The sequence below is a fragment of the Coregonus clupeaformis genome, chromosome 34, assembly GCF_020615455.1.
Source record: "Coregonus clupeaformis isolate EN_2021a chromosome 34, ASM2061545v1, whole genome shotgun sequence".
In the NCBI taxonomy this organism is placed as follows: domain Eukaryota; kingdom Metazoa; phylum Chordata; class Actinopteri; order Salmoniformes; family Salmonidae; genus Coregonus; species Coregonus clupeaformis.
In genome coordinates, this window is record NC_059225.1 from 32093871 (window position 1) to 32108169 (window position 14299).

The window sequence follows — 14299 nt, forward strand, 5'->3', positions numbered from 1 at the left end:
AAGCCCCACATGCCTGTCACGTTGTCTTGCTAAAACGCACCGATTCAACCATTGCCAGTTCCAGGGTTTCAGCGTTTCAGCGCCTGAGTGCTGGACAACTCCCGCTCTATTGCCGGTCGTGCGTTAAGGGGGATGGGGCACAATGCAAGCGCTTGACCTTGATCATTGTCGCAATATATGGCTATAATTGAAAGATTGTTCAGGTTGGTTTTAAGTTTGACGGGGGCGATTTTACTTTAGTCATTTGATTGAGGTATTGAAATTAACCACGCACAATGACCTCACCTGGCTTCCCGCTTTATGTATGTCACGCTGACAAATATTAGCATTCATGCATTGTCTCACAAATACGTGGTTGAACTAAACATGCATATGCACTTTATGACTCGGGCCATCTCATTGACGGGAAGGAAAAGTACTACAGTATTACATTCCGAGATGATGGGGGTGATGACGTAGATAGTATCCCCTAATGTGACCAGTGAAAAGGCATGCTGTTGGATTCAGGAATAAAAAAAGCCGAGGGAAGCAGGTCTTCAGAACAAAAAGTTTCCTCAGTGAAGACAAACGTGTGCGCTCTTTCTCCTGGGGTTGTGTGCATACAGAGATCCGATAATCGCGTTTTATGTGTGAGCGCACCGAGGGCTGGACACATTAAAGGAGCATCAGGAGGCGGCAGAGACGCTTTACAGACGAAGCAAGAAGAGAGAGAAAGGGAAGGAGAGAAAGGGAGAGAGAGAGACTATCTCACTCTCCCAGTCGCAGTCACAACCGGATCACATCCAGCGTCTCCCTCCACACGGCAATAGGTACGTGATGCTTTCCGAACTTTTACACACACAAATCTAGACTACAGGAACAGGCTATAGTACTTTAGAATGCTTGGAGGTAATGTTTGGAGGTCGTATTTTGCACTTTAGAATGTTTGGGGCAACACATTTGAGGTGCGTTGAAGCACTGTTTCTCTCGCAAGCACTACGTGATGAATAGATGGGGAGTTTGGATCATTTTTGTAAGCGTATTGTTCTCCAAAATTTAAGAAAACCCTATCCATTCTAAAAAATATGCATTCATTTCGTTTTTCCTCACTCTGACTTTGGAAATGTTAGATAGCTTTCGCACGTCTAACTTTGTAATCATTTCTTTCTCAGCAGGACAATGTCTAGTAAAGCGACTTTAGCCTTACTCATCTATGGAATCATAATGCATTACAGCATCCACTGCTCACCTCTCGGGCTTAGCTACCCTAACCTTAGGTAGGTACCTGTTCACTTCTCCTTCAACTGAGCGTCTCTGCATGTAAACGGAACATTGGAAAACGCATTGTTTCTGCTGCTGAGCACAGCTGTTGTTTATTAGATAAAGCCTACTGCAACCACATAGGTCTAAACCTATGCCATTTATTGCTATACCATTTTTTTTCGTTCAATCGATGTGTGGAGAAAAAAGAAAATAGATGATACCTAAATTCATACACCGTTTTCCCCTCCAGAGCAATTTGGGTATAAAAATGTATGCTATGCATCGAAAGATACTGGTATATGTGTTTTATTTTGAGTGTGAATATGCTGTAATGTTTTGCTATGAGGGGCTTTAGAGCGCATGGAATCATAGCAGTGGAATAGAGCATATTACCAGCTACTGGTAGATCAAGCGTCTGATACAGAACTGTATCTCTGTGTTTAGACGCGTCCCGTGGGAATGACAGAGAGGGGTAATTTGCTGAGGCGTGAGGCAAACGTGGGAGCCACTAATTCATAGAATAACAAGATCGATTTCTTTTGTATTCTCTTAACTAAGCAGACACAATCTGCATAATTTTCTTTTTTGAATCACAACTATACATTTTAATGTAGTTTTTTAGATCTGGTTATGATGTTATTTAATTCACAATTACAATTATTTTAAATTAAACATGTTTTTTCCCCATTTCCGATGGGGTTGAATTTGGTTGCCTTTTGGGAGATATAGCCTATGGTTCCACGTGTTTTTATTTAAGGTGTTTAAGCTTAATTACGAATGGCCAATAGCAATTACAATTGTTACAAATTCAAGCAGATATATTATGGCTATTTATGGCCTATCAAATATTTTTTAATTCCTCTAATTTCTTAACATGGAATACAATCTAAAAATGCAAGTAATTTATTTCAGTTTTATTTTCAGAATTGGTTTAATCAAGATTATACATGATTAATCCCATATCAAAAAGCATATAATATTCAAATGCATTTCCGATTTCAGACTTGAAAATGAGGTTTATGACGAGGATGGGAATTCGTTACCAGACTTGGCTTTTGACAGTGATCAGATTGCTATAAGAAGTCCCCCGTCTGTTGCGGACGACGTGTACACTTTATACTACCCACCGGAGAAAAGGTGATTATCGTTATAACTATATTCAACCTATTATTTTTTAATGTCGTTGACATTCATGCTAGACATTTCATTATCGGGCTCGTATTTATGTTCTTCTGTGTTATATGTTTTATGTTAGTAAATGTACTGTACTGTCAAGAATCACATTTTGTTATTTAATCTTCTGATGGAAATACCTATAGAAAATTATCCTTTAAAATAACAAACTTCCCACATTTTCATTGCAGCAAGATAGACTATGGTTGGTAGCCTGGTATTCCAACGTAGCTAATCGGAAAGCTCTGTAGGCTATATAATCAACTTAGAAGCCTATATTTAGTAAGCGAACTAAAACAGAACGAAATACTTTTAATATGAACTGGCCATTTCCAAAGTCATAAAATTAACCAGAATAGCATACTCCACTATTTCAGCTCACATTTTGGAAAGCAGCCCATATGACGCGTTGGATTTGGGAGGCTACATACAGTATGTTGCCACTTACGTGTGATCATTTATTGTTTGGCGTTTTATCATCCCAGAACGGAAAGGCATGCAGACGGAATGTTTAATAAAGCCTACAGGAAAGCGCTGGGTCAGTTATCAGCAAGAAAATATCTCCATTCTCTGATGGCAAAGCGTGTAGGGTAAGGACATCTTCTTAGTTGTCGTCTCTTATTTTGTGATCTTAGTTATTTTTGGTGTTCGTTTTTCTTTTAACTCTGATTTCCCGAATACTCACTTTCATTCTATGTTTCGTCTAATTGTCCGTGTATCTATGTGTGTGTTCTTCCGACTTGAATTTGACGCCTTTAGGCACAGAGTAGGTTGACTTGATAAAATCTTCGACAGCGCAAATCCGGGTGCCGCATTGTTTAGATCGAATCCGTGGATCTCAGTGCTGATATTGTCTCTTTAAGTAGCAAAGCCCAGGATCCACGTGGATGAATACGTTTCATTTTCAGTATGAATAATTTATGGAGGTGGGGTGGGGGTTAGTACCAAGGGTTGAAGATAAATATAGGCTTAAATTATTCCCTACATCCTCGACCAGCCAGCCTAACCATGATGATATCGAAATAAAAATCAATTTGGGAGGATTGATTAAAAGTTGAAGAGATGGGAAAATATTAAAAGTAAGAGCTGTGCAGTGCAGTCTATGGGCTACATTCCGAGGCAGGGTAGGCGTCTCCTAACAGTGAAAACTATCCTGCTCTTCCCCTTTCTAGTGGAGGGAGCACCATGGAAGACGACTCAGAGCCGCTTTCAAAGCGACACTCGGATGGGATCTTCACAGACAGCTACAGCCGCTACCGAAAGCAAATGGCAGTCAAGAAATACCTGGCGGCAGTTCTTGGGAAAAGGTATAGACAGAGATATAGAAGCAAAGGACGCCGGCTAGCGTATTTGTAGCGTTGCTAAACCAAACTACCATGTGTGTACAGCCCAGATCAAGTCATTTCGAGAAAACTGAACAATCAGTGGATCGCTCTTGTGTTCTTTAAACATGTATTTATGTATGAAGTAAAGCCATTAAAATTAATATTTTGATAATAATATTGTTTTTCTTTTGTACTTAAGCACTTGAGAACGCACAGATCTACTTTGTGGACCAATCCTTTTGTTCAACCTAAATATAGCCTATATTTATTTATTTTTAGACCTACTTAGAAAAGAAGAGGAAATGATGTGCACATGATCAATATGCTCTTTACCCTGTCTTTTAAACATTTAAATCTAGATATGAATGGGAGGGAAATAAATAGTTTAAAAGACAATCAATGTATTGAATGTTACTTTGTGGCAACTGAAATTAAGAGCTTAGTGTCTTTATTTACAACAGCCCTGAAGACTTAGGTTTTCACCATATTCTACAAGACATAGACTTTGATGCCCTCCCGGATGGGGATGAGTTTGAGGCTATTTTGGGAGACTGGCTGAAACAGTTCTCTCCTGAATTTCCGGTGAGTTCCAGGCTCTTTCCGAGGCCTTGTCTTGAGGGATGTCCCCTGTTCTTCCCTCTTTTTCTCACCTAAACCTTACCCTGTGATCTTACACTCCAGATACTAAATACAACCCAATCTCCTTCTTTCCTCATTTGTGCTCCCGTCTCTCTAGAGATAATGTACAACTGTATCTATATTCACACCTATACTGCATGTTGAGCATACACATACAGTATATGTATGAATGTGAATATAGATGCGTAGATATGTTTTACACATTTAATGTGTATGGATATACTGTAAATCTTCAAACAATTCCCCATAAATATCATATTGGAGGCTGTAGGATAATAATGTGATGCTAAACAGTATCATAAATAAATTATTTATTTAAGGCCAAAACAGACATGACCCAACTGGCTCTAGAATCCTTATATATGGCGGTAATTCAAATACTAAAGTGGAATACATGTTAGAATGACCGCTATGACCTCTATGACCCTTATAAAATGAGGACCAGAGTGCTTTTGAGCTTTTTCTTTTCTTCGTGTTCTTCTTCTTCAGTGTTAACGAAAATGAGCTTACACTTTTGAACTTTGTGCAAAGTATCTATCTTGTGTTCCTCTGTAGTGGTATCCACGTGTTTGAAAAGCTCTTGAAAACCTGGAATGCTGTTAAAGGTTTTCCATGTGTCTCTTCTCGCCACATAAGAAGTATCATGAACATAGAATAACCTAAATGGTCATCGGACTCAAAAGAAAGTCCAATAATGAAATTGAGACTATTTCGACTAACATTATACTTTTAATGTGGCTTCACTTAATTTCAATGTATTTTTTATTTTTCATGAGGAACATTTCAGAGGCAATTTGAAGACGTGTTGCACCTTCCTGGTCTACTGTGCTTTTCCCTATCTTGTCATGTGAACCAATGTAAAGCTAGATCGCATGATTAAAGTAATTGCACTAGCCACCAAATCTGTGCAAACTACTGCAATTGGACAGTTTTCTTTGCTCACTGATTGACGTATATACATATCTGTGTTTTCTGGATGTTGTTTTGTGTTTGTTCTCTCCCCAACATTACTGCACAAAGTGTTTGATTGAACGTCTCACCCCTGTCTTCTGTAGAGGAAAGCGCAGATGAATGTACTGCAGGGGAGAAGCTTTTAGAAAGAGTCTCGTCATGTTTTCTTTTTAGTCTCTTCGCAATGGGACTTGAGACAAGATTCTGTTACATTCCAATGTATTATATGCCAAAAACAATGCTTGAATGATTGATGTTTTGAATAATCCTTACCTATCCTGGCAGCCCAAGCACAGCACAGTCAAACTTCTGCCTAAACAACAGTTAGACAAAGCCTTAAACGTACTTCACCGTGCCTGTACTATTCTGAACGCCACCAATTCCAAACTAGCTTCTCAGTTTACTTGCCTCCTCTTTCTTGATGTAAATGATCACAAGATGAGAAGCAGAGAACCTGTTCAGTGCTAGATAGACCCAAGTATGAGAGGGGGAGTTGGAGGAAGAGAGAGGGATGTGAATAGTGGTGCGAGAGAGGAGAACGGAGAGAAAGATGGACACAGAGAAAGAGGGAGAGTCCATGACCAATCGATTTGAGAGAAAAACAGGGTGATTTTTGGCAGTGAAAGGAAGTTACCAGGCAAAGGTTTCCACACCTCATTAGAAGAACTTGGCCTCTCATCTCACTTGTACCCATCAGTGACAGATAGACAGAACAAGCCACACTTCTTCTAACTACAGGCATGATTGGGTCCGCTACTTCTGTAATAGCCATCCCATTTACGACACCATGAAAAATAGTTAATAAGATAATGAAAAATGTAGCTTCTGAATCCATACAGTATACTTCCATTTCCTGGCCCCAAGACATCATCTTCACACTTGCATAAAATGCAAGGAGATCTAACTCTAGTAATGCACCAGGCAGATTCTACAGACACTGTAGGTTAGGTTTGAGCTTTGTGACACTTAGCAGTAGGGCAAAGTTCTTCGATCTGTGCCTGTGTGTATGAAATCAATCTTTCTTTAATTCTGCATTCCCCTCCAGGCTTTGTGACGCAGAATGCAGCTTGCGGCTGTGGTGCCTTGCTTCGACTTTAAAATCGCCACGAATCACAGATGGCTATTTAGTAGCCCTACAATGCTGCACATCATCAGCTTACGTTTCACTATTTGGTTGTTGTTTTTGTGTTGCGCAGACATTTGATTGGATCTTTAGTGCCATTAGGTGTAGTCTCCGAGCACTCTTGCTCACGATCATTTCTTTTGATGATTTCTTTTTTAGAGCACTTAGACTTAGAGATTTGTGATAGATAGTTGCAAGCATCATGATTACCCTCTTTCCATAATGTGTATCATTTTGAAAGCGCCAACAGCCTTACTAAACGTGAAGATTAAACTTAGAATATATATATATATATTTATTGTGTAGAAAATGGATATTAGAGAGTACTATTATAATGAAAAAAAAAATGGCGATCCACAAGGGTCAAGTCTATAAATGTAAAAAAAAAAAAAAAAAAAAAAAAAGGTGTTGTAAGATTTGTATGAATAAATTTTTGTAAACAACACAATTTCGTCTAATCTTTTAAACCCATAACACTATAAGTATTTCATCCTCAGCTCCTAGTTGAGGATGCTAGAACAGATAACTCTACAGTACCATTGTTATACAATAATACACAATAATTGTTAGCCCATTTTAGTCCTACTCCACACATTATAGTGTATCCGTCCAATAGGTGTACTTTCTCACTAGCCCATCACACAAAAATGCCTAAGGAGAGATCACAGAAAGGAGGAGGACAGAGGAAGAGAAGACTAGGACAAAGGACAAGAGAATAACGTTTTTCAGGTATCTAGGCACCTGAAGGGTATCACAGAATTAGGGGTACTCTAAATAATCAACAAACAAAAACAACAACAAATGGATATTAAAGGAACCAAGTGTCTATAACTACAGTTTTCTAAGAACACAGTCCATTTTGTACTGCTAAAAGCACAGTATAAAACACAAATGTCCTTGCTGTCCATAAATGCCTTACTAAACAAATAACCTCAATAAATACTGTGAATAGTCTTATAAGTCTACAATAAATGAACATCAAGATACTAAGAGATACACTACCCATAGGAATCATGGCTATGAGGGTGAAAACCTAGACTGCTGCCTCTGCCCTGGTTTCAAAGAACCAGAGAACACTAAATTGCTCTTTGGTGTGAATTCTGTGAAGCCCTGACTCTTCACATGGCGGGGTGTCGATACCTCCAGACCCTCTTGGGACGGCATCAGTGGAGGGACAGACGTGGGAGGGATCACCCGACCAGTACCACCCACTGCTGTCCTGCTGCACCCTGCATCCGACTAGGACGTCACGGATGAAGAACTCGGCCGTGATGGTATCTCTAACAAGCCTACAGTATATACCAGACCTCCCATTCTCAATGACACATTCTTTACCATGAGAGAAAAGGGAAAGGAACAATGCCGCTATATTACTCACCAAGGTGCATAAATTGAGGAGCCAAATGACGTGAGAAAATGCTGAAAATCGAATAAATAAACTCAACATGCACAACAGTAGACCAAAAGGTTACATCCAATACACACAAATGTATATGCAAACACATGGTATACCACATAGCCAATCCAACAAGTGTCTATGGCTACCTAGGTGGTTCAAAGCTGGAATCTCCATCCAAAAGCAGTCAATATTACTGTGCACAACACTAATCAATAATTTAATGTTGCTCCCTACCTTAGTGTGAGGTTATAGATGGGTCAGACATATTTACTCATCTGTAAATATGCATTTTAGACACTCGACTCACCACACACACACATTAAACCCAGGCAGGCAGGCAGGCTCTTAACAGGCTGCTTGTGGGTTTGAGCTTTGTCATGGGTCCAGTCCCACAATAGCTACGAGAACACCGAGCTCCTCAGTCCCCATGGTAACAAAGCAGAAGACAACAGAAGATAGACCATCATGTCCATCTTAGAAGTGCAAGTGACTATGCAATGGACACCACATCATTTGTGTGCAATGAACACAATTTGTTAGAAATGTCATAGAAATCAAGTGCTGTACTAAAGCACATACTATGTTGCTCTGACTTTGTCTGGTTTCACGGAGTGCCTTTTTTAGTTTTGTTTCTACACCTGTGTTCTGGGTGAGTTTTATCTATATGGTTGACTAAGTGCTCACTGGAGTGGCATTACGGTGCCTGAGTGTGTTCCACTGTGGAGCCCTTATTGAAAAAATACATCATTTCATATGTGGAAAATCACTATATTTTCTTTCACATGAGAAATCTCACATGAAAACGTGGTTTTGGAAAAGTTCCACGTGCTGATATTTCACATGAAGTTTCTCACGTGGATTTTCACATGATCACATAACCTTTCACATGTGAAATCATGTGAAACCATGTGGTTTTGGAACACTTCACATATGATGATATTTCCCATTAAGTTTCACATGGATTTTCCCATTTGATCACATAACCTTTCACATGTAAATTCAAATGTTTACATGTGCATAGTTTTGACATGAGATTTCACAGGTGATGCCTGGTAAACAAAAATGAGTTGTTAGGATGTCCCTGGAACGTCACAAAATAGTCACAGTGTTTTCAACTTACGTGTTAAACACATTTTGACATACATGTTTACATTGTGTATGTTTATTTATACAGTAAATATTATTGAACATGTCCTCACAACCTCTTGGTTCATGGCAATCCGATCTTCCTGCTACGCCACTGTGTCTGTGTCAATGACTGACTTCACCTGTATTCCTACACTTTGGACTTCACAGTAAATCTCAGCTTTGTATAATACACTCAAGAAAAACGATTATAGTTATCATAGTGATTCAGGAGGAACATTAAAACAGAATAATATGCCCCACAAACATTAGACAACTATACAGAAAACCATCAAATTGTTGAAATAAGTCAATGAAATCATGATGAGAGAATAGTCAGATTAACTGATAACTAAAATAGAAGTGCAGATGGCACTCTTTTGCTAAGTGCAGAGATGTATTATAGGTAATGAATGTGGAGGGGACTTCTGAGATTGCTGCAGAGTTTGTGGTGCAGCAGAAAGATCAGAGTTCACTAAATCCAGAGGTTGTGAGTTCAAATCCCAGGTGGGGTCAGATTGAAAAGTCAGTACTAAATGACAATGTAATCATGTTGTCACTGATGAAAGATTTTTACACTATTTTAGCTGAACAGTGTAGCACTTACCTTAAAACCCTCACGCCATTTCATTACTTCCCTTACAAAAAATGTCATATGTGAAATTGCATTTTTACATGTGAAATAGCTGTTTTCCCATGTTGAGCTGAAATGTTCACATGTGAAAACAAAAGAGCCACATGTGAGGTCAATTGTTCACATGTGAAAACACATGTTCACATGTATTCAATTTATGTTAACAACACCTTTTCACATGTGAAGAGAAAAACATGTTTTCACCTCATGTGAATTGCAGATTTAGATGTGAAATTAGCATTTTCACAAGTGAAAACCTTTCACATTTGAAAACCTAACTCTCACATGTGGAATTGCATTTTCACATGTCAAAAACATTCACATGTTAAAATTGAATTTGCACTTTCTCATGTCAAAACATTCAAATGTTGTCACGTGTAGTTTCATGGTATTACATGTTGAAATTTGTCACATTTATTTCACATGAGCTCATGTTTTCACGTGCTCAAATGTTTTCACATGTGTAGTTTCATATTATCACATAAAATCACATGTGAAATGCATGTGTTTTTTCCATGAGGGTGGTGATACTAATCAGAGGTGGATCCTGTGTCAGGTGGCTAGGCCACTGTCTGTCTCTGTGCCCTCTGGTCTGCCAAGAGGGGGTGGAGGTGTGAGGTGGCGCCCCCGCCTGGCTGTGCCTCCTGGAGGCACCTGGAATACCACCACAAACCCCCCAGCGGGATGCCAGCGGAACCTTTTAATGCCTGTCGTGCCGGATTAGAGCTAATGACCTCAAACTGATCCCCCCACGTCTCATGTGGCCACTGCAGGGGCAGCCAGGGACAGCCAGGGACCTTTCACAGACATCACATACTCTGCCTCCGACCCACCGACCCAACCCTGCTCTGCCTGCCATTTCTCCCCCGCTATGGTTCAATAAAAATTTCATCGGAAGTCGATGGGAGACTGAGGAGGCGTGGTTCCAGACAGTCTGCAGGGCATACTGTACTATAAGGACGACAGGATGAGGTTGCTGGCCAAAGCCTCACAAAGCCTGGCGCGTCTTCCCCCTCCTCCCCTACATGCGTAATAACCCCCTCCCTCTATTAGTCTCTTCCTCCCTCCTCCCTCCCAGCTAGACACAAAGCCAGGGGCTTTGATTGTGCGGCCACAGGCCCGGGCCTCAGCAGAGCAAGGATGATCAATGGGAGTGATCTGATTTCTTCAGCCTTCTGTCAGACCCCCTCTTAACCCTGCTAACCCAATCAGCCCGCGTTGCCAGGCAACGGGCCCCGGGAGGATGCGCTGGGGATGCGGTGGAGCTGGGCGGGGCCGCGGTGGCCTTCCTGGACACCCAACGATCCTACTGGGTATATTTCACTTTGGCTTTAGTCGGTGGACTCGGCGCTGGCCGCTCTGATGGCAGCAGGGAGGGATTAATGATGAATGGGTCCTCAGAGAGAGAAAGAGAGACAGAGCTCAGTGTCATGTCTTAACAGCACACACACTCACCAGAGCCTCAGAGTGTCATATCCTAGCAGTACAAGCACACAAAGCCACACACAGCCTCACACAACTAGAGTATACAGTCAACCTCAGCCACACCCTGCTTCGTAAGATGAGACAATAGCATCAAACCACACACAAACACATGGTCAGAGAGAGGTACAGTTACCAGCCTGAAGTGTAGCCGAAGTGTTTTATATAATCTTTGTTTGTTTTCTGAAAAGTCCATGAGAATAAGAATGTGTAGATCAGACTTTTATTATGAAATTTGAACCTTTTTACAACAATACAACAGCTGTTCATTTAAAAAAAAGGTATAAATAAATGTATTCACACATGCCCACGTTTTACAGACTTTTTTTCCCAACCTGGTAGAGTGTACAGTAATAGGGTTAAATGGTTAAACAGTTCAATCAAAGATTTGTACAACTAACTCAAGATACACCATCGGTGTCATTTCCAATGGGAGCAAATTAAGCATAGTGGGCAGAACAAGCAAGGAGGAGGGCACAGCCAAACACAAGCTAGCAAAATCCTATTGGCGCATTCTAGCATGTATTTGCATATTTCAGTTAGTAAACGCCTACTCTGTGAAGTGTGCGTGTGCAATAACTCAATTTGCCCTTTGCACTCCTTCTAAACAATGCATTTCTTGAAACCTTTAGAAAGGGTCAAGTCTCCAAAACTTAGCGCACTCTGTTCTTAACAGATTATAGTTTTGGGAACAGAAAACGGAATGTTTCATCGAGAAGAACATTTGAAGAATGTCGGCCAAGTTTCACCTAGCTCGATCTTCTCCCACTTCCCACCACTGGACTTTGTAAACGGATGCTTCAAAATGTGAGAGATCTGGCTCCGTCTTCTATGTGGTTAAATGGTGACAGGCATATATCTATTTTATTCCCAGCGTCCATGTCTCCCCCCCTCTTTCTGCCTATATACCACTCCCTCTCTCTTGCTCTTGCTCTTGCTCTTGCTCTTTCATATTCAATTTTCCTACTTCCAGCTCTGTAATAGATATATTTATCCAACTCGCTTATCGATCTCCAATCAATGCATGGGCGTGGCCAGAAAACCTGCCTCCAATTACTGAATCCCGTCACAGATAGAGATAAAACGCTAGAAAGAGATAGAGAAACCGCAGCCAGAACTAGAGATTGAGATAAGAGCGAGTGAGATGGGGGTTGAGATCAACAAAGTTCTTTCCCCGTTCTCTACCATACACTCTGCATAGCCCCTCGGCCCCTGCCTCCTGCTCCACAGATCTCCGCTCCACCCCAGGAACCCCATGGCTCTCTAGGGGCAGCTGAGTGACAGCTTTCTGGAGGGGAATCCACATGCCACAGCCCTTTCATCAGCACCTCCCTCTGGGCCCTGTCTGTCTGACTGCTCAACAATGCAGCGTGGATGGAAGCGTGTTGGGGAACTAAGAGACTCTGTGTGTTTTTGTGAGGGTTTGTGTTTGTGATGTGTGGGGGTTGTGTGTGTGTAGGGAGGGTGTTTGTGTGTGTGTATGTGTGTGTGTGTGTGGGGGGGGTATATGCGTGAATGAGGGTGGTGTGCATGTGTGCTCGTGTGTGTATGTGCATGCGTCCGTTAATGCTTCCTTGCATGTGTGTGTCCTTGGATTCTGATTGGCTGCTGAGATCCTAGTCATTCCCAGAGTCACAGTAGGCCTTGTTAGTAGTGCTCGGTGAGAAGTGGGGGAGATGTCTTGCCAGGGGTCTGCATGGGGAAGCTTGAGGTGAAGGAGAGGTGTTGGTGTATGTATTATTTTCAAAAAGCGCTCTGTGAAAAGGGTCCAACGCTGAGCCTCTGAATGATTGAATTATCACTTTCACATTCATATCTCTATCTCTGTCTGTTTCCAACTGCCCAACACTTTGACTCATTTCTCTCTCTCTCTCTCTCTCTCTCTCTCTCTCTCTCTCTCTCTCTCTCTCTCTCTCTCTCTCTCTCTCTCTCTCTCTCTCTCTCTCTCTCTCTCTCTCTCTCTCTCTCTCTCTCTCTCTCTTTCTCTCTTTCTCTCTCTCTCCCTCTCCCTCTCTCCCTCTGTCTCTCTAGAGAGCAGTGATCTGGCCCAATTAACATTCTCCTGGCTGAGACATCATGGCAGCCAAGGTTCATAGGTCAGAGGTAAGGGAACATGTTCCTGGTTTGGGACTGAACTATGTACTCATTACCCAGCTGTCAGCTGCCCCCACATGTCACATCCTCACACACACTAGCAATAGCATACTGAATGATTCAGACACTTATCTCCAAGTATTTCACAGATAGACGCACACACACACAAACACATACACATAGATACACACACACACACACACACACACACACACACACACACACACACACACACACACACACACACACACACACACACACACACACATACACACACACACACACACACACACACACATACATACACACACATATCCACACACACACACACACACACGTCAATTTGCCACCAAGAAGTGGAGAGATGCTCTTCACCTGTACAAGCAGACATTTCGTTCGGTGAGGTCAGAGCCACACTTATATCAAGTCATCCACAGTTGTTTTGTGTGTGGTCAATATTCTCAGTTCAACAGCACATGATATCGGGGGTAGTATATAGAAATATAGAAATGGTAAAAAGAGGAAAACACTTTCCGCTATGCAGTTGTGTTGAGGGAAGCTTTGCTTTTAAATAAGAGCTCTGTGTGACTTTATTCAATAAATAAAAATAAGCAGTTTCTAGTCTAGTCATTGGTCATGTCTTCCATCACATCAATCCAGAACGTGTTGGAGTTGACTGATAGGAACCCCAGTGAAGAAAGCAGCCATTTGTTACAGATGCAATTGATGTGGGTACACCTGTCTTTGCTCAATCTGTTCTAAAAGGAAGTACAGATCAGGTGTAAATAAATCAGAGGAATTGAGTTCTCAATCTCTTGGCAAAATCCAGTCATCTTTTATAAAGCAATGTCAGAGAGTGATGTGAGTGAGATACTTTTCGCCCCCCAAAGCGATTCTTCATAAACGCTGTGATTTCTGATCTCTGAAGTACACCTTTATCCTGAGAAAATACAATTTTTTTAAGCTGTCAGTTAAGAGAACCAAGCTTTTTTCCCTACTAAGACTTTTCGGTAACACTTTATTTGGATAGTCCCAAGTAGATGGTTGTTCAGTAGATGTTCAATAACTGTCAACAGCATTTCAACTAACTATCTACTAACCCTAGCCCTAAC

The 14299-nt window shown here is 41.2% G+C and overlaps 1 protein-coding gene across 6 annotated transcripts; it reads left to right on the plus strand.

The window, feature by feature from the left end:
• The first annotated feature begins 389 nt into the window (after nucleotides 1-389).
• LOC121550016 (glucagon family neuropeptides) lies at nucleotides 390-6831 on the plus strand. 6 transcript variants are annotated; one of them, XM_041862073.2, is made up of 7 exons: nucleotides 400-809; nucleotides 1152-1256; nucleotides 2245-2379; nucleotides 2901-3005; nucleotides 3588-3722; nucleotides 4202-4322; nucleotides 6376-6468. In XM_041862073.2, exons 2-7 carry the CDS (start codon nucleotides 1159-1161, stop codon nucleotides 6382-6384), a joined length of 603 nt encoding a protein of 200 aa, XP_041718007.1. In that variant the 5' UTR covers nucleotides 400-809; nucleotides 1152-1158; the 3' UTR covers nucleotides 6385-6468. The 6 variants fall into 6 exon arrangements, with proteins under 6 accessions (XP_045066495.1, XP_041718005.1, XP_041718006.2 ...); XM_041862071.2 differs by lacking the exon at nucleotides 4202-4322 and having other exon boundaries at nucleotides 392-809; nucleotides 1155-1256; nucleotides 6376-6831; XM_041862072.2 differs by lacking the exon at nucleotides 6376-6468 and having other exon boundaries at nucleotides 395-809; nucleotides 4202-5569.
• The last annotated feature ends 7468 nt before the right edge of the window (nucleotides 6832-14299 follow it).

What these genes read in the sequence shown, in the direction of transcription:
- LOC121550016 (XM_041862071.2), top strand. Translation starts at nt 1,159, where the DNA reads ATGTCTAGTAAAGCGACTTTAGCCTTACTCATCTATGGAATCATAATG. An exon ending in CTGATGGCAAAGCGTGTAGG is followed by an intron (nt 3,006 to 3,587) that starts GTAAGGACATCT and finishes TCCCCTTTCTAG; the next exon opens with TGGAGGGAGCACCATGGAAG. An exon ending in GCGGCAGTTCTTGGGAAAAG is followed by an intron (nt 3,723 to 6,375) that starts GTATAGACAGAG and finishes ATTCCCCTCCAG; the next exon opens with GCTTTGTGACGCAGAATGCA.